This window comes from Eurosta solidaginis, chromosome 4 (assembly GCF_040869045.1).
Source record: "Eurosta solidaginis isolate ZX-2024a chromosome 4, ASM4086904v1, whole genome shotgun sequence".
Taxonomy (NCBI): Eukaryota; Metazoa; Arthropoda; class Insecta; order Diptera; family Tephritidae; genus Eurosta; species Eurosta solidaginis.
Window position 1 is genome coordinate 246,037,187 of NC_090322.1, and position 21,386 is coordinate 246,058,572.

Below are 21,386 nucleotides of genomic sequence, written 5' to 3' on the forward strand. Positions count from 1 at the left end.
TATTGGACTGGTCTTATTTGTTTGTATGTCGTTTGTCTCGCCATGTCTCGAGTTGCTGTGGCTGGCTTTCGAATTGCTGCGGTATTTTTACTTTACTTTACCAAAGTCTGTCCGTCCACTAACAATGACGTTGGCTGCTCTGCACTGCTTTGCAGCGTGCTGCACTAACTACATGGACATTTGTATAGATAATCATTGTTTTTGGTCATCACTATCACCGGCGCGCCACAATGTGCACAGGGACGACTAAATTCGTCTGCAGCTTCATTGTATGACTTTCTTTTAAAATTTGTTACAGCTCTGTTTTAGTTCTCTTCTTTACTTTTTATGATGTTTTGTGTTGCTGCTTTCCGTTGTCTGCTTCAGTTTTCGCCTTTGGTTTGCCGAAATTGTCGCTGTACCTCGCCGATTGCACCTTTAATTAATATTATTTGGCTTTTCTTTTCTTTATGCTCTTGCTTGCTTTTTATACTATTTTTTTTTTCTAGTTTTCGCTGAGACTTAGAACAAAGTTGATACTGACGAGACACGTGTTAAAATCTCGTATGTATGTGTTACCGGACTACACCAACTACTTAATGCTGCTGTCCTGTAGAATATACTCTTGGTTTTTAAGACTCAATAAACTTATAAACGCGAAGTATGTACACATGTACTTTGCATAAAACACATCAAGTTGTGAAACATCTGCTGTCCTGTAGAGTACGTCACTTATTTTTGAAACACAATAAATTTTCTAACGCCCATACATTTTGGATCCCCTACATTTTTGCACAGTATACATCTTGCTTTCGTAAGACAATAAACTTCGAAATACCATATATATTTACTATTGAATTGCTCGCTGTCTTGTAGAGTATATTTTCTGTTTTTGAAACACAATAAACTTCAAAACTTCAAATATTTACTTCTGTCTTGTGAGTCAAGGCGAATCCATATAAGGTGATGGCAAAGCGAATAAAACTAATTCGCCGTGTATAACAATGTCAAGTCAAAAGAAACTTTTCATTGATTTCGATTAACTGACATATTCAACCCTATTCTTGAATCAATCGTATGTTCGATTTTCGTAGATTCTACGAAATTCCGTTCACTGAATCTATCGTAAGTTCGAAATTCGTAGAAAGCCTTCACTGAACTCACTCGAACTGTCAAATCGTAGAGTTTCGTACAAATTTTCTACGACGCGTATCAGCTTGCGGAAAAAAGTGAAATTATCTCAAATTCAGAATAAAAAGGAATATTAAACTAATAAAATGTAAGTATATTATTAAAAGTGATATTTATACTAATTAAATTGCAATATATTGTTATAATAGGTCCAAAATTGTCACAACTCGCCAACAATGTTCCCGCTTACTAGACCTATTGCAGCAGCACCCTGAAATGGTGCTAGGCTTTACAAAGTGCCCAAAGGAGGAGGTTAACAAAATTTGGGAAAACATTGCAAATAGTATTGCGCCACCAACCAAAGATGCAACTACCTAGAAAAAAGTAATGGTTTTGTAATATGTATGCATGTATGCATATCGGCAACAGAGCTTCACAGATTTGGAAGAAAGCTTAAAAGAATTAAATTACTAAAATATTTATTTAAATTTTTAAGGGTCTTATAATAATGACAATTATTACAAAAACTATAAAACATGATTACACATTGAAACCTATATTTTTCGTAGAAATCCCTTTTTACGCTACGTTTCTCTTCGTTGGTCATATTTAAGTGTATCAGTTGTGGACATAGCCGCGTTTGGAAATTTAGTAAGGCATCTTTCAAAACTTTGGAAAATGTGGTCTGACACATCGGAGAGTCAAAATCTTTTCCAACTCCGTGCTGATAGCTACCTTCCGCAAAAAAAAACACATAATACTGATGCTAAGCGTATTATAGGAGTATTTGAAGATGGCCCACCGAACGGTGTACTTCCTTCATTTATAACACCGAGCACGTAGGTAAACGCAGCCTTGCTTAGGTGGAAAGTTTTTATAAAACACAATTTTTTAAAACCTTTATAAGTGCATTAAAACACGGATCCTTTCACATACATAGCCTCTTCTAATTTCAAGACTCCTCGCAATTTTTAAATCACGCCTTTCTTCCTCATTTTCTTCTAACAAAGCTGCAAATGATATGGAATCCATTTTAAGCACTAAACTTTTATTTTAAATGATATAATGCAATTTTAAACTAAAATTTAAGTTGAAATTTTTTATTTACAATCGCTCAGCTGACTTCGAATAACCAAAATTTGACATTTTATGTTGGCAGCACTTTTTTCGGTTTCACATGAGTTCAGTGATAGCAAATTCGTCGTATTCGTAGCGGAGGGTTGTATTCGTAGATTTTCTACGATGGATTCAAGAATAGGGCTGATTGTTGTACAAGACTTTGTATGGAAAATTATCAAGAAGAAGCAATCAGCTGTTGGTATAACAACACCTGGTACTAAATTCTCCTTGCTTGTGAGTAGCCAATGCCCCTATTATGAGCATTTTTCGATCATCGATCTTCGCTGGCTATCGAACATCGAAAATCGAATTAAAAATTGGTATTATGACATCTAATGTCTGTCGAAATTTTCGTTGTGTATCTAGTTTTGAAACGAATAGAAATTTGTTGTCGACGCTGTATCGAATTAGAAGAAAATTGTTTGAAATGTAAGTTTTTTGTGTTTATCTTCTACTTTTTTGCTACCTAATAGCTGTGTAGGATGCTTTGTTTTTAACAAAATTAATATCCACACACAAATTGTTTAAAAGAAAATATTATATTTTCATGATGCAAAATTGAATAATAACGAAAATTTTCGAAAATAGTAAAATCAATATTGAAAATTAAAATATTGTAAAACATATTAAAATTACAAAGTTGAAAGTAACAATAAAAAAGTTAAATAAAAATAATTTAGTCAATATAATTTAAGAACCCTACATATATGTAGGTCCAAGGTCGTGAATACAAGACACCTGCTTGGAAGACTGATTTCATAAATTGGACAAACTCCGTTTATAACAAAACGAACTTGCAGAAAGGATCTGGTGGAAAAAATTCTGAGTGCATTCTCGTACCCGATGCTCAGTTGAGACAATCCCTAGCGCAAAATCTGAGAATTGTTGCCAACTTCAAAATGATTGGAATAGACTTGGCTCTTGTGCATTGTTGCAGCCATTCATCTTTACTGGATAGCAAGTCCATGAACGCTTCTATGGTCATTATGAAGTTTAGTTTTTAACACATGTAACAACATGTTCAGAAAGTTACAATGTTTAGAAAGCTACAATTACGCGTTAAAATTCATTTCAGCGTTTTATGCTTCTGGCTAGTTCCAGTACTTAAGCTTTTTTCTTCCTAATAAAAATTTTAACTTTTATTTTATTTGACAGATGATGGGAATGTGCTTTTCTGAACGGTTGAATTTATCGAATTATCGAACAATGACACTAGTCTTGGTCGAATGAGTGTCATAATACCAAATGAACATTTGTTCGATCAGCTCTTTCGACCAGTCTAAGATCGAATTTGTCTCATAATAGGGGCCTATATTTCCCGTTTTTGAAACACAATAAACGTTTAAACGCCAAGTATGTTAATTGCTTGAAACTCGATAAATTTGGGAACGTCTGCTTTCTTGAGAACTATATCACTGCTTTTGAAACACAACAGACTTTCTAACGCCAAATATTTACTTTTTTCAAACAGTTAAGACAACACACTACACATGTGGGGACGTTTACCTTCTTGTACAGAATATATCTTGCTTTTGGAACAATACGCTTTAAAACGTAAGCTGAAAGATGTGGACAGGAATATATTAACAAGAATTAATTAACAAAAGTCCGAATAATTCTAAGCATTAAAATAACTATAAAAATACATAAATTATCTGTAAGAAATATTTAATATGATTTCTTTACAATTATCTGCAAACTAAAACAATGCTTGTAAATAATAGATCTTTTCCCATCAATACATATTTAATTTGTGTACTAATTAATATAAGCTTACCCATTACTAAAAATGAGCGCAAAAATGCATTAGACACAACCAACACGTCACATGCATCATGTGGGTTTAGTCTTCACAACAACAATAATGTAACTTGTCAAAGTTGTTAGGTAAAGTAGCTTAATTAGAAAATATGATACCAATGCCCACAGAAAATAAGAAGTGGCACACACGCACTCGTTGCTCGCACGCTATTCACTGACCACACGTCATTTTTAGCACTCACCAGAAGTGGCATTGACTTCCTGTTGTCAACAATTTGTAAAGTTTTCTGTCATGTTGCTCTTAATTTTAAATTATAAATTTCAATGCATTTTGACAAGTTAGTTATCTCGTAGATATTTGTGTATGTAGTTATGTATGTGTTTTTTTTTTATTAATTTATGCAAATATTCTCCATTGTTAACAATACATACAATGGGCAGCTGATTTGTAAAGGCGATAATTAGATATCTAATTACTTTGCATGCGCATTGTAAACATTTTAAAATACTTAAGTGCCAACGCATTTACTTTAATACAAATTTCTTTTAGGTGTTAACTTAAATCCTGTGAGTATTAGTGATGTAGGAATGCTTGAAATTCCCATTAACACAACTCAACACGTTTTGGGAGATTGGAATGACCGCATTTTCAATTCTCACCTGCTAAAACTTTTTGATAGACAATGTCATTCATCGGACTCAATTTCTTATATTATCATATATATTATTTCTAATTGTTTTTTTTTTATGTACGGGTCCCTTTTGCGCTCGTATTTGGAATCCAAATCTATAAGTAAAGTTTTGGTTGTAAAGATGGAAATTCGGGCTATTAGCGAGCTTTGGGCAATTTTGGTCGTAGTGCTTTTGTTTGGCTATATTTTATTAAAATAATTTGTTAAAACAAAAAACCATTGTGAGCACACAAAGAAACCTATTTGTACTATGGCACTATTGTGAATATTTGCACTGCATTGCCGGCAGTTGCTACCATTACGCCAGATTGCAGCGCAAGCTGTAAGTTTTAATGATTGATAGAACAGCTGATTTCTGTTGATATTTGATAAGAGACTTATATATTGGTTGCGCAAGATGCGCACGGGTCCGGCTTGTACTATTTTAATACTGTTGGAATGCACGTCAATCGGAGCAACTCATCAATTTTTGTGCTTAAAACAATGTGTTCCAGCGCCAAGCTAAATAATTGGCTGAAAAACACTACCAGTTAGGTACTATAAGTATTATGAAACTCAAACGCGAATGGATACTTTTTTGATCTGTGAGTTTTCCACACATGTACATACTAGAGGTTTACGCCGATCACTTAATCGGCGGCGGCGGCGTAGGCTCTATTATATACCGGCGGCGGCGGCGTAGGCGGCGCGCCGGCGTACGCCGATGTTCTTACTTTAAAAGCTTAATTTTTCTATTTAAAAAAATAATATTTAGGAAAGTTTTTGTTTATATGTATTTAAGGAAATCAACGTGTTGGCCATTTCGGAAAGATCCGGGGTTTTTGCATCAAAATATCGCAGACCGTTCAAAAATTTTCAGGAGTAGCTCCTTGCGAAGGGATTGTCCCTCGTTCGCATGCTGCAGAGAGGCTTCGAATCTAACCCCGGTCTTTGGAATTGGTACTGCTGCGTCTGCTGAAAAGAAATAGAGATTCATAAAATAGTCACAGTTTTGCCTGTATATCTCGTGCAAAGCGTAGTTTCACCTAGAGTTAACTCCTAATAATCGTCGCGAACACAATTTCTTTAAATCATTTGTCGCTCCTTGGCGGTCACGCATAAAGGCGACTTAGGGTTGTTATGAATGGTGTATTAATACTCATGACTATCGTAGCACAGGGCGCCTCCAGTTTTTTCGGCTGTTTTTAAGAGCTAAAATTCCCGATGTGCGAACAGTAGGAATCCCTACCACCAGTCGCTACCATGCCTCCTGAGCCTCACACCATATGCGAGTACAGAAGCTATACGACTGCGACTTCGAACTCATACCTTTGTCGATGTCACTTTCCTAGAAGCTCTAGGTATAGCTCCGAAGACTTTCCAACGGATGCTTTTGTTGCGCTATGCTGCCGAGCTACACTTTGAAACTTTAGGGAGTGACTTTTCGGCCAAAGATGCCGCCCTCGAAATCATAAGCAGTCTAAGAGGATGTCATTGCGTCATGGGTGAAAATCCGTATAATCCTCGGCGCATCTACATAATTAAAATTTTACTACAAGGACCCTGAATAAAATTTTTAAAATGTAGACCAAAGATTGCAGACGTTTGTGTTCACAACATTGATTTCAATAGTCTTCGTTAAATCAAATTTAGAATGAAAGTCGACGGATTTTAAGTTGAAAGTTGTTAACTACTGTTTTCCGGCCTTACGATATAGAAGCTCATTATGGATGACCGCGTAGCTTCAGTTTTCAGACAAGTTCGACTGTCCACTACGTTAGGGTAGTATCACATACGGTCATTAGTTCCACTGTCTTGGGAAAGCTTTTGCTTCACCACTTTGAGTGTTCTTGGGAAGGACAAAGCCTCACCTGATAGATATATGTGCCTACGTAATCACAATTGTAAAAGGAGCCGTAACTTGTAGGTGATATTTAAACTTCGTTGATAGGCTATAATCAATGTGATTCACTCCAAGGGACTAGTTTTCGATAGGGCCGCCAACTTTAGGAAATGTCAAACCGGGAGACTTGGGTGTTGAAGGATGAAGTGTGAAAATCAAAATTAACATTTCAGACGCTATTGTATAGTTTCGCAAATAAACAACAGATGTTTGAATGTAAGCCCAAGCGATTTTTAAAACCCTTCTCATATGTACATATATCCTCAACTTAAGTATGAGGTAAGAATAATTTCAAAGGAGTGTTTATGCCCCTAGAACCTGATTTCGCTTATTCTTGAGGACAGATTAAAAACATGTTCGCCTTGGGTCATTTTATTTGAATTAATTGTTCATTATTAATTTTTTCAAAAATGCAAAGTGAGCATATAAATGTATTATATAACTTTTCTTTTAGTATTTTGTTTTAATAACTTGCTGAATTGGGTGTTAAGCTGACATCGAAAGCGCCTGTTATTTTAAATAACTTTTGAATAGTTATAAAGAGTTAAATTTCGCAATTAGTTTCTTATAACTGGCAGTGATGCGCATCCGTTGATACCACTTTCGACCATATCCGGCCAATTTTCGACATGAACAATAAATGGCCTAAACAGTCTTAAATGAGTAGAAAATATAGTAACGCGCCGGACGCCGCGCCGGCACGCCGATATTTTTAACATTCGGCGGCGGCGTTTATCGGCGGCGTATATCTCTAGTACATACATACCAAAATGTGATAAGTTGAAAAATATAATTTATTATTATTATTATTATTATCTTATTCAGATAAAATTCCAACAGCTTGTAAATAAATACTCAAACTTCATTTTGTTCAGAAACAAAAATGTAGAATTATCACACGAAAAGAACGTGGAAAGAATAAATAAACACCAAACCTTAGATGCGAAACACTCAAATAAAAAACCACATGTTTGTTATCATTTAGCAAATTGTTGTTATGCCTTTAATCAACAAAAGAGATGAGTGTAGTCTCTAAAGTCGTCTAGTCTGAAAGTCATCTCGGATATCTCTTTTATTAGGTAGAGTTGGGTATGAATTTGTTTATTGTTATAAATTCTTTTTAGAAAAACAAATTTTCCCAAGTTGCATGATACTGGTTAGTCTTTTTACTAGATTCTTCTGGTATAAATATGTATGAGAAGCCATTTGCCTTTATATATATGTAAATGAAAAATTTATTATCACAATAATGATAAAATGACAAATACACACCTACATACATTAACTGATTTCCGGACGGATTGAGATAAAAATTTTAACTAATAGTAAATGGAGAACAAAAAATTGTACTTGTAAAATAAACGAAAGGAAATTAGAAAATAAAAATGGCAAGATTGGAAAAATGCTGCGTCGGTTCATGGTATAAGGGGATGGTTTGGAGAGTTCAATATGGTCATGTCAAATCGCTGCCGAGATAGTCGAACTAGTACCTAGTGTTAGTTTTCCTGTGGCACGAATACTTGTTCGGCACGGTACTATCAAAATCGATCACACTCCCTAAGACCTCCGGGGACTGTGTTTTTCACTAAAGAACAGCACTGAGAGTTTTTATTGACTTTTTAAAGTACATACATATTACAAATGATAATTCGAATCTTTGAGCAACTTAAGCATTTTTTGTTTGTTATTAAATTAGTGTTGTTTCTCTAGGAAATTTAAACAAAAAGGGTGTACATATATGAAAACGAATCAAAATTATAGAGGAATAAAAAACGAAATGGAAAAAAATTTAAAAACACAAGAAAAATTTATAAAAATCATTTTTGAATTTAAAAAATTAAAAACAAAAAATTGGGACAGAAAAACTGTCATAGTTATAAAAGAAAATTTGCGAAAAACTCAAATGAAAACACAAATTCAAAACAGCAAAAAAAATAAAAGAAAAAAGTTATTTACATACATACGTAGTTAAAAATTTTAAAAGTGAGAGAGCGAAAAAATCCAAAAAATTAATAATAAAAAATTTTATGTTTTTATTTAAAATAACTTAAATTTTTTTTGTTTTTTTTTTCATTAAATAAAGATTACAAAAAATTGAGGAAAATGATATTTATTCAGTTTATTAAAAACGGTAAAAACTAAGAAACAAAATGAAATACTAGTTTTGCTTCAAAATTTTATAAATGGCTTAGTAAAAAAAAATTAAACAAACTATTTTTAATTAAAAACAAAGAAATAAAGATAAACAATTCAGAAATTTTAAAAATATTGAATGAAAAGGATACAAAACATAATAGAGAGGGAAAAATAGGGTTAAAAAATATGTATTACAAAATCTATTTTGTATGTAAAAAAAATTACTAACTACTACAAAATTTAAAAAGATGGAAGTGTATAAAAGGAATTTTTAAAACAAAGTAAAAATTGGTAAGAGTGTTTGTCACACCTACTACAATTTTTATTCAAAAAAGTTAGCATGCAAAAAATTAAAAAACAAAGTGAATTACTAAGTTTGGTTCTTAATGAAAAATTTAAAAAACCTTATTTAAACTTCAGATATCAAGAGATACAGATATGTAAATTTACAGCAACTAAAAAATGTTTAAAAAACAATGTTAATTTACTTGACAAAGACTAGAATGAACTATTAAAAACTTTTAATTTTACTTCAATTTACTTCTTTTGTATTGCTTTTGGTAAAAAAGAAACAGTAAAAAACAAAATGTGGGAAGAAAATTTGTGTTTATAGGACAGATATATGTAAATACAAAAAAACAGCCCTATACATTTTAAATTTAAACAGATTTTTAGTTCAAGATGGCTATTTAAAAAAAATTCTTCCTGAATGAAAAATATCTAAAAAATAACAGCACTATATTAATAAAAAAAATACAGAAATTCTTTACTGTTAAACTGATTCTTCCTCCCTACTCCTGCCGTTTAAAACTTATTCAGCTCTCGACGTTACGGAGTCGTAGTGTGTTATTTGTAGTAAAACTTATTAGAGGGATGGTAAATAGCCCTTTTCTGCTCGGTGAAATTTTATTTAATGTTCCCTTTCTAGACATTTTCAACCGCTTCATATAAGCACATGCATATCGAATTTTTGAAATGCACGAACCTCATCGTTGTCTGTGTACTGACTTCAATAAGCACTGAACATTGATACGTGTGACTCACTCTACGTAATAAAAAATATCTGCTGACTACCTTAAACACGCAATGATGTGCGTGGGTGGCTTAGACTCACGTCCTTTCCAACTTCCCACACTTATCACCAGCTCCAGTCACTTTGGGCGGGTGGCTTTGAATCACGTCCCTTCCAACCTCCCACACATCGCAGCCCTACTTTTTGTGTGTCAAATATACATCAGCTGCTCGAAATCACGTCTATCAGCAGATCCAGTAACTTTGGGCGGGTGGCTTGAAATCACGTCCTTTCCAACCTCCCACATATCGCAGCCCTACTTGTTGTGTGTCAAATATACATCAGCTGCTCGAAATCACGTCCATTCCGACAGCACTAATAATCAATTCCCGTTGCTCGGCATCACAGTCCATCCCGACAACTGATTTAATAATGTATATACATATTTTTTAATATAATTTTGTTCAATTTGTATGCTTCTGTAATTTATCTGTAATCCGTACTATATTTAGTCTGATTAATTGTTAAATGTGTATACTAATAAATAAATAAATAATTAAACAGTGGTTGTTGTTATGACTATTTTTAAAGTCTTTTCGAAGTTTTTTAAATACTTTTGTATCAAAACTATATATAAAAACGTGTATCTATATAGAAAAAAAATTTAGTAAGTGGTATTCTTCTTGAAATCTTTTATATTTTAATTGGGCTGGTTTTAAAAATTCCTACTTTTTAATTTTTCATGAATTAAATTTTTTTATTAGTCACAAATTTTTTTCTTTACTTTTTTACTTATTAGAATTTGTATTTTTGTTTTTTTATTTTTTTTTACTTTTTGTGTATTTTTATTTGTTTTTTTTTATGTTGTTATTATGTTTTTTAAGAGAAACTGAAAAGAAAGAAAGAAACATTTACTGGCATATTGCGATGGTACCATTTCGAAAACCGCCACGTAATCATCATCAGGCAATTTCGTAATGTTATCAAAGGTTTCACCGAGATTAGAACCGGGAATCACACGGTGGAACTGTAGTTGCCTTAAACTTAAGGCTTGAATATTCAATTATTATAAGCCGGTGTTAAGCTCATGAATTCTTAAATAATAAGTATAAATCGAACACACCATTAAACAAACAAACAACCTTTTTTTTAGTTTGTTTTACTTCTTTTTTCTCTTTTTAAGTTTTCAACTTTTTTAGTTATAGAAACTTATTTTTTAATTTTGTTTCAATTTTTATTTTTACTTTTTTTCGTTTCTTAGATTCTCACTGTTTTAATTTTGTTTCTTTACTTTTTTTTTTATTATATTAATTTATTGTCTTCAAGGCCGGTTTTTTTATACATATATTTATGTCATTTTCCTATAATTTTTTTATCTTTATTTTACTTCAACTTTTTGTATTTATAGAAGATTTTAATTTTTGTCGTCGTTTTCAGCTTTTTTTGTTTCCACATCGATTTTTATTTTTCTAAAACTAAAATTTCTTAAGAAATACTCTAAAAACAACAGATTACATAATATTGAATGTAAAAAAATTTCGCAAACGTGTCAACGTGCTGTATTCTAATCATTTGCCGCAGCTGTATATTTTATAGCTACTCATGCAAAAACGCTGAGTGAAGCTGTTCTCCGGACTGTTTTTAACTGGAATTGGAATGCTATTACTTAGCTCACACATTTCATATAACATAAAAATTCTTTGCAAAGGTAAACATGCATACAACAAAAACATAAGAGATACAACAAATATTCAACAGCAACTGAACAAAGCAAATTTGAAAATAAGAAAAATTGCTAACAAAGCAGAATTAAAGCGCAAAAATAAAGTACATATTATTATGCCAAGTTTGGCTTGTATACGATTGACGACGGTTCGAGGGGTTCGAGTTGACTTCATTGAATGAGTAAGTAAATGAATAAATAAAGACTTAAATGAATGATTGCATGTTTGGTTTTGTTGTAGCAGCGCTAGTCGGTGAGATTGGTAAGACGACTTTGGACATAAAAAAAACTTATCTTAGTATTTTAACCAGTTAAAGAAGAGGTAATACAAATATGTACAGATTTTTCAACAAATATTTCCAATAATGTGCCGATATTCATGTATACATATAAACATATCTGCACACATCATATGGAAGTACAAAATTTGCAAAAAAGGAAGCCGTCGTCTACTTTAGTATGAAGCGGCAGTGAATGAAGTTAATTACTAACTTTTAAATTTGGGTATGATGAAACTCAAAAAGAATTCATCAAGGTACCGGTTTGTAAATCTTAAATTATGTACGTATGAATGTGCTAGCATATGTACTTACATAAATAGTTTGGGTGAGATACGTAAGTAATCAGTAGTTGCGGAAAGAAAATTAATTGAAACTTAAATGTGTTTCTTTTTTCTCTGACGCGTTTCGACAGGTGATTGTGTCATCTTCATGCAGACCATACATGGACGGCTGATTGGAGTGTCACCCTATTTCGAATGCCAGTTCGAAAACGGTATATCCACTGTTAATACAACAACAACAAAACGGTTTATCTAAGAATATTTTTTTTTCAAACTTCCTATCTCAGAGTTTTGTTGAATAACCCCAATATCAGAATTTTTTCATAAGCGTCCCAATCAACGTCCAAATATATTGGATTAGGTCTTTTTTGAAACAAATTCTGAGATAGGAGCTCTGAAGCAAGAAAACAAAATCAACAGTTTGTAACACTTCAACCATCTTAGGAGTGTGGGTTTAAATTATAATAGAAACAGCTGTCGCCTTGTCCGTCCTGATTCAAGCTGCTTAAATTTTTCCCAAATTATTAAATAAAGAAAATCAGCATATTTAAACAAAAATGTAATTTTTAAAATTAATTCCCTTCTTAAAGAACCTCATAAATTCGTGAACTTCGAAGAGAAAGTCGATTACAATTACCTCCTCCGACTGGGGGCAGAAACAAGGTTCTCCTTATCGCTGATTACTCCAAAATGTTCGGCATATGATGCAACAGTATTCTTTAAACACTGTTTGACAGTAAGAATACCCAGTAACCTGAGCATGCCAACAGATATCTTATTGAAGTGGCACGCCTTCTAGGAACTTAAGAAGTCATCTCTGTAAGCACCACAAAGAAATCCGACGCATAAGAACTCAACTGTTTGAACCTGATGACCATAAACAAGCCCTCAGTCTCATTCATGATTAGTCGGCACAGTTCGATTTGAATACTGTAATAGTTTAAACTTTTACTTATCCAGAATTAGCTCCAACATACCCAATGTTTACGTACCGCCCTTTGAAAGGGTTGCGATACACAACCTCTTGAGTCATTTGGGTATTTTAATCGCCTCTTACGACAGGTATACCTGTCGCAAGTATATTATGTGCCCCCCTAGCCCATTGGACTACCGTTAGAAGCTATTGATGGCAATTTGTGGGTGATTGCACCTATTGGATAAGACAAACCACTGTTTCTGTTTGAACAATAACAACAGATTGTTGACGATATTTACGGCCTGGCGTCTGAACCCCGCAACCTCGATTTGATCATATGGCAATGAACGGCATAGTAGATCAAGTAGTAAGAGTTCTACACTTGCCCCTAGACTTATATCTTCTTATATGCTTATAAGAATGCTAATTTGAAATTAATCTGTCAAGATAGTGTGAGGCGATGAAGACATAATCATGCACGAATAGGTATCAAAGAAAATATGTAGGTATTAAAAGCCTTAAAAAAGATTGGGTTTTTTTTTATATCAAAATATGTACATACATATGTGATATTATCCTTAATCCAGAAAGTTAACTTCAATTCTAGGGTACGGTGCTATGTGCAGATTTTTTTTAACGCTGATTATTGCATTGAAATTGTTTTACAAACTTACCTGGCAAATGGTGTCTGTTCCAGGTCATAGATTTCGTTGATATCGTCGGGTACCAGCAATTCTTTGAGTCGTTCCTCGTTGATGTCCAAAAGGCCATCACCAATTGGAAAAATACCTTCCGTAAACATTTTGGTTTACTGGTCGTTTCGAATGGAAGTTGGGAAAATATAAATTTTTTTTATTTATTTTTTTACCGCTTAATGTAAAAATCGAGTGCCAAATAAACTTAATTTTGTTATGCACTTTATTAATAATTTTTTTTTTTTTTGAAATTTTAACGCTAAGCGCAGGCGCACACTTTTTGAAAACACTCGTAAACGATTAGTTTAACGCTTGAATTTTATTAATTTTTCTTTAATGTTTTTTAAATCTTTTGCGCAGTTTTGAAACAGCGGGAGCTTTTACCTAAATTTTGTTTTAGCACTCAACACTAGCATAGTAGTGTTGTTGTTTTTTTAATAAATTTTTTAGGATGTTTAGATGGGATGACAGTCGCACTCCTAGTGAAAAAAGTAAAATTTTTATATTCAAAGAGAGCTATCCTCTTAGGTATTCTCATATATGTATATGTATGTATGTACGTATATTTATTATCGAAAGTCTACAGTGTTCCATCAATTTTCTCAATTAATTGTTGGAAAGTCTATTAAATGCTTTATATCCTTAACATTGGATCAGAACTTCCCTGACTCTCCCTGGTAGTATGCATACCTTTTACAAGAAACTGCTCATTTCCGACGAGTTTTGTACACTAAATGAAAGCTGATACCCCTTCACAACTTTATGGTACCAGGTACCCAAGCAAGGACAGATTCCCCACTTTCCAGAACTAGTTAGGATTTAATCTAACATGAATATAGTGCCATGATGGCATCATGATTCACGCTCAGTACACATATTCTTTAATGGAATAACCCTGTTGCGGCGTAGGTTCATCTCTTAAACTGATGGCGTGTATGAGTCTGATGAACGCACACTCCTTAGAGAAACGCGAGTCACTCTAGCTCAACTTCGTCCTGGATACTATAACAGATTAAACTCTTACCTATACAGAATCAACCCCGACATACAAAACATATATGTCCTACTTGTAACGTGTGTCCACATGACACCAACCATCTCTTCAACCATATTGTTGAACCATCGCCTCTCACACCCCTCTCATGAGTCTGTAACTAAAATGTAGTTGAAAACTGCCAAAGGGAACAGATGTGATGCAATTAAAAAACGCGCTAAAAACCCTTCGTTGTTTGTGCACTATTCGGTAGTTTTTCCTCCCTCCAAATGTCTTCCAACACCCTGTTGTTGTTGTTGTAACGATAAGGTTGCTCCCCGAAGGCTTTAGGGAGTGTTATCGATGTGATGGTCCTTTGCCGGATACAGATCCGGTACCATAGCACCATTAAGGTGCTAGCCCGACCATCTCGGGAACGATTTATGTGGCCACATTAAACCTAAAGGCCATTCCCTCCCTCCCCACCCCCAAGTTCCATGAGGAGCTAAATTGCTTCTAATGGGTGACGCCCTCACTTGCTACAGTTAGTAGGAAAGGCTTAACTATGAGTAGCAAATTTAGCATTAATGCAAGCACATGCCAGCGGGAATCTCCGTCGACGGAGCTGCTCTTTATACCCTCATCGCATCATATGCCAGCAGAGGCATTATTGTGATGGCGCGGTGGGAGCTATCAAATTTGCCTGATGGTTTAAATAACATATCATTTGCATATCCCTGGCAGCGGATTTTATGTACGATAGCAGTTGGCAATCAATCAATCAAAAAAAAATAAAAATACCCTTCCAGGCCCCTTCAGCTGGTTAGGAGGCCTAGAATATACCCGCGGCGAGTATGCCTGTCGTAAGAGGCAACTAAAATATCAAATTGATTCAAGGAGTTGCCAGCGCAATATGTAGCTTCTCCAACCCAATTGTCATAATCGCCCACCCGTGGCGAATCCTGTTTCTTTAGCAACCGGGGCTCTGGCGACCCCAAGTTCTTGTGACCGGAACGTACAGGATCTGTATCAGGCAACGGACAATGACCAACAATTTTTTTCTCACAATCCTTGCCCGAAGTGGGATTATGGAGTCCTGTTGCATAAAGGTCGGATAAAATAGTCTTAGAAAATAGGTTAATGCCAAGTCTCCTGTCAGAAATTGTTTAGCTTTTATCCAGAGTCCGGCATTGGAAAAATGAACTTGTTACACGACTCTTACCCTTTCTTTCAAATGATAGTTTTCCTCCCTTCATGATCTGGCTAAGGTTTTATTGAGTCTTTAGGCTGCCGAAATTAGTGAATTTCTAAGGGAGTTCTAAAAATTTGCCTTTTAACTTTCAATAATCGCTAAGCCAACGATACTTTGGATTTTAATTGCCTCTTAGGGCAAACATGTCTTACGCCCGGAATATTCTCATCCCATTATCATATTTTGTTTAATACGGCTTCAGACGGCATCACATAGCCGAAATGCCCTCGAAAAGCTTGACAAACTTTGGCGATGGGTGATTTTGATATCTGTTGTTCCGTCACTCTAGTGGGTGGACAACTGGTAAGGTAGGCTAGGGCCGCACACTACCATTACAACGTATAGATTTGATTTTGTTAAGGATGCTGGTTTTGGCCTCTCCATGACCTTCTCTCACCCCCACCACAAATCCACTTTCTGTTAAACTTGGCGTTTTTACAAAGATTTTACGAAAAGTTATGAAGTTTTAAACTATTTGGCTATGTTGAATTTTTCTTGGAATTTTCTGCAACAGTTTTGCTTTAATTAATCACTAGTATTTTATTTATTTCTTTACCCCTCCCCTACTTTGTTGACATTTTACGTTTTTTTATTTCTATTGCACTAAATTTATCACTGCTCTTTTTGGTACATTTTTTTTTCTCCAGCAGCTTTCGGTTTTTTTAATTCGTGTTTTTTATTTCCACATTCGTTACTTCACTTCTTCGCTCGATTGAAATGCTCGTGGGTTAACTCAACATTTTTTGAGTTTAAGAAATTCACTTGCGTGAATTACCATTTTATTTTTATTCCTGCATAGTCACTGCCAAAAATAGAGTTGCGGCGAAAATTAGAGAAATCATTAAAATAATTCACTTGAAATCCATCAAGAAATTGATGAAATAACCAAAACTTCGTTTTCACGTGCAAATACTAATTTTGTTCGAAGAGGTACCACCTTTATTTGAGTTGAGTGAGGTTTGGACTTCGTTGTAAGGAAATTTTTATTGCAGCTGTTCAGCCAGTTGGATGGAGTTGCAATTTTTTTCTTCCAATTTCTTTCTCGTTTTAATTTTCGTTTTGTTTTCCTTCACTTTTTGTTGTTGTCACAAAAAAAAAAACGTACAAACAACACGAAGATAAGCGGGCGAGCGCGAACGTACGCAAGAATGAGTAGGTAACAAGCAATAAAAAGGGAGTTATTATATCTTATTAAAACGCTTTGCCAGAAAATATGCGATAACTTTGCACACCAAATTAATTGGCTTTTATTTGAATTAAACACAAACTTCACACACTTTTCGTCACACAAATCGAGAGTTATTTCCGTAACGAAAGAAATTATTTAATTCTTGGTTTTAATTTGAAGAAAACATGTTTTGTGCCTTGCCGTCGTCCGCTTTAAACATTATTTCCACCATCTACGTACAAAGAGAGATTTTGGAATGCCTCAACATTTTTTCACTCAACTGCTCAACAGCGCCATTTCAACTCGTTGCTGTGGCGCTGCCAGTTTTTGCGTTGGCTTTTTTTGCTACGACTTTGCTTTGAAATGTGTGGCAGCTTTGTCATTTAAAACGTTTAATTGTTGGCTTAGTATCAGATATTAACACAAAAACAAAATAGCTTGCTTACTTTCAATTAGTAAATTATAAATTACATGCCAGGTTTTGGATTTCCATAGCAAAATCATCAAATATCTCAATTTGGTTCGCGTTTCAATTCCGATTAGCAGCTCTAAGCTGTGTTTAATAAGCTTGTTGTATTCAAACGTGCCAGATAGCAAAGAATTGGTAGATCTTCAGGCCTTTTTATAAGAGCTAATTTACTAGTCGATTTCTTGACAATCAATCACAAATTGCCTTATGCTGGCTGGCAACAGCACAAACAATGCTGCTGGTAACCATAGCAACGGGTGGTTATGTGAGTATCGGGTTATTGTCGCTTGCCCGACCACCACACAAGCAGAAAGCATCAAGCGCCATTTGTATTGAAAATTCGTAGCGTGCGGACGTAGACATGTCATCGGATGACGATTTTTTATTAGTTATAAATTTTGCGAATTTTCATTAAAATGTTAGTACTTTTTTCAAAGAATTTTTTCGAGTATGCAGTTTTGTTGCTTATTTAATTTAATATAATAAGATGCTAATCTTAAACCACTAAGGAAATTACCTGATTTTTGGCAATTTTTTCATCCGACCTTTGCATTCGTAGGTTTCAATAAACCGCAACGTTAAATATTTTTCTTCCTCCAACTTGCTCATTTCACGTTCTCACAAAACTAACACACTAATGCTTGTCAATCACGTTGTCCACGATCAAATAGACCAGCTGTCAATCGAAAAAATCTAAAAATTTTGATTTACATCAACGCAAAGCCGACAACGAGTACGTGTGAGCACGACTACCGCCGCTCGCGCCGACTGCTATGGTAACCACCCGTTGCTATGGTTACCAGTAACATTTTTTGTGCTGTTGCCAGCCAGCATTAGAATTTTTGTTCAAAGTAAAAAAATCGACCGGAAAATAAACCAATGCAAAAAGTACGTAGCAAATTAAATGCTGTTACACTTAAAATAAAAATCTGGGAGAATGAAAATGGGAGTGCAGATGATGTTCCAGTCATCATAATTGGCAGGAGTCTCCCTGTGTATCCTGTGTCGATCCTACAGGCTGCCAGATTACTTCAGTGCCTTTCAGGCAGAGATTGTAGCCGTGAAGAAATCAAGAAAAATTCTGGAGCAAGCGTGCTTAAGGTGTAGTCGCGTTAATATGATTGATAATCAGGCGGCGATTAAGTTCATAACCTGACAGAACTTCATCAAGCAGTGTCCTGGAATGCAAATAAGCAGTGGAGATACTTCGCTCAGACTGGACCAGTCATAAAGGAATGGAAGTTAACGAAAGGGCCAATGAGTTGGCAAAGAAGGTCGCAGCACTTGATTAGTCGACGATAGACGTCTCAGTCCGCTTGTAAGAAATCAATAGGAGAAAATTTAAAGCTACATACTAATTGCGCCCTGCATTCTAGTAGTAAATAATACAGGTATTTCACGAGTTCGGTTTGCTTTACTTTGCGTTTCGCTTTTTATTTCCTGGCCATTGTGGCACATTCGTTTGCCATGCTCGTCATCAGAGAGTTCGCTTCCCGATGCCTTGACTTAGTTCTTTAACTTATAATTTGTTTCCACTCCGTGGAGTTCTTATCCGCAGAACTTCATAGATCGATCAACATTGCAAAAAAAATGTGTTATCTTCCTCAGACACCTTAGGTCCCTCCATGACATTTCATGTGATTCATCTTTTTTGAAACTATATACTATTCAATGTGCAATATTTGCTCCTAAAAAATTTATTCGTCTTTGTAGGTATTCATTGGCGGAAAAAATTTGAGTTCAAAAATGTAGCATATGAAATATGTACTTTACCTCAATCAAACTACTCGTACATCCCACCGTAGGGAATTGGGGACCAGCAATATTTGCTAAGATGTGGAATTTAGCGCACATCCATTGCAACTCTTCCGCCCACCTTGGAATTTTTCCTATGCCTTTCGCATTATCAGCAGTAGCAGGCATATCCGTTAAGATGCTTTTTGCCAGCTGTCAGTGGACAGACATCCCACTTAGCCCGCTGCAACGGCGCCTCTTGGACGCACGGCAAGTTCGATTGAGTTGTTTGTGTTGAAAATTCAAATTCGCGTAAATCCGTTTGAGGTTTTTGCAGTTCGCCGTTGTCGGTGCTATTATTGAAGAAAATGCGCATGTTTGTTAGTATGCATGTGAAAATATAAAAATACAGCAAAGTATTTTTAAAATCAACGTACTTCTTTGCATATGCCGAATGCCGCACGCACACACAGAGATGTATACGTTGCACACTCGTTCATTACCGTTGTTGCACTAACAATATTCGAATTCTCGAACAGAAAATATTTTGTAAATTTAAAATTAGTACAAAATTGCTCAATTATTGCACGAATGTTTACATATCTCAATTGCGGTGGATTTTATTAGTTGGATTTTGCTTACGTTATGGAGGCAACATTTTCATCTTACTGCAAGATAGCAAGGGACATGATCCCGATACCACAAACCACATTCCTTCGGATTATGAAATAGTTAGAATAGCAACATCCCGGCTAAAAACGAAGGTGAATATTTGATAAAGAGCATGCGTCAACTTTATGGAAAATACGGGGTCGGACAAGCACATGCCTCCAGATTTTAATTTATTTACCGCAGACTCAGTAAGATTAATATTGCGTGTAAGTTTCTATCTAAAGTATTGTCCGAAAGCTTGAAGCCTATAGTCGACGAAATGATTAAACCTGATCAATACGATTTCAGACCTGGTAAATCTACTAGATCTTCACGATACGGCAAATCCTAGAAAATACACACCATAAGAAAATCGGCGGCCACCGTGGTGTGATGGTAGCGTGCTCCGCCTATCACACCGTATGCCCTGGGTTCAACTCCCGGGCAAAGCAACATCAAAGTTTTAGAAATAAGGTTTTTCAATTAGAAGAAAATTTTTCTAAGCGAAGTCGCCCCTCGGCAGTGTCTGGCAAGCGCTCCGAGTGTATTTCTGCCATGAAAAGCTCTCAGTGAAAACTCATCTGCCTTGCAAATGCCGTTCGGAGTCGGCATAAAACAAGTAGGTCCCGTCCCGCCGATTTATAGGGAAAAATCAAGAGGAGCACGACGCAAATTGGAAGAGAAGCTCGGCCTTAGATCTCTTCGGAGGTTATCGCGCCTTACATTTATTTTTTTTTTTTAAGAAAATCGGCCCGCACCATCTTTTTGTCGACTTCAAAGCAGCCTTTGACAACGCGAAGTTACTTGAATGCAAAGCTTATAGGAACTTGCAAAAACACGTTGAGCAATACCACCATCTCCATAAGAAATGTAAGGAACCTCTTCGAGCCATTCGAAACCAAACGGTGCTGCCAGATGCTGCAAAAGATAATTCTAGCAGAAAATTTAACTCCTCATACACAATCTATTAAGAAAGCGCACTCAACTGGTGCCGTCCACCCACCTCCAACTGCTGCTTACTACGATCCTTTGTCGCCAGTTGTTCGGCTGCCCTCTAGGTCGTTGATCCGATCATCCCACTGCCCGTATAATTTCCAAAACAGCCCACAACTACTCCTAGACTCTCGCTGCTGTTTTCCTAATATCTAAATCTAAACACTTAAACATTTTGTTTATAATCATTGGAGGATTGTGGGACCTCTTATTCAATACGTGACCGTAAATTGACTGAGTACTACCTCAGTCTTCGACAAAACTCACATCTTCACCGGATTGAGGCCCAGTGTTTAAGTATTTCGCAGATGCACTGATATTGTGGGACATGGTCATTATCACTAAAGAAAAAAAATTGGTTATCCCTTTGCCTTTAAGTTGAATATCCCAAATGGAACTTAGTACTTGTAGTAGTGTATTTTTCTTTTTAAGAAATCTTTAGAACGCAAGTCTTGGCAAATTTTCAAGTTTAAAAGATCACATATGTATGTGCTTTCCTTGGTTAACCTCTACCAATATCTTCCGCAGTAAAAGCGTA

General features: G+C 35.2%; 1 protein-coding gene across 8 annotated transcripts in view; it reads right to left on the reverse strand.

The window, feature by feature from the left end:
* The window catches only part of Drak (Death-associated protein kinase related), a 458,585-nt gene extending 441,347 nt beyond the window's left edge, over positions 1 to 17,238 (reverse strand). The window contains exons 1-3 of one of the 8 annotated variants that reach the window (XM_067785419.1): positions 16,771 to 17,235; positions 14,299 to 16,635; positions 13,588 to 14,087 (exon numbers count right to left, since the gene is read on the reverse strand). In XM_067785419.1, coding sequence (XP_067641520.1) covers positions 13,588 to 13,715 — 128 coding nt within the window. In that variant the 5' untranslated portion in view covers positions 13,716 to 14,087; positions 14,299 to 16,635; positions 16,771 to 17,235. Of the gene's footprint in view, positions 1 to 13,587; positions 14,088 to 14,298 lie in introns of all 8 variants that reach the window. The other 7 variants (XM_067785423.1, XM_067785422.1, XM_067785421.1 and 4 more) reach the window with 7 other exon arrangements.
* Between the last annotated feature and the right edge of the window lie 4,148 nt (positions 17,239 to 21,386).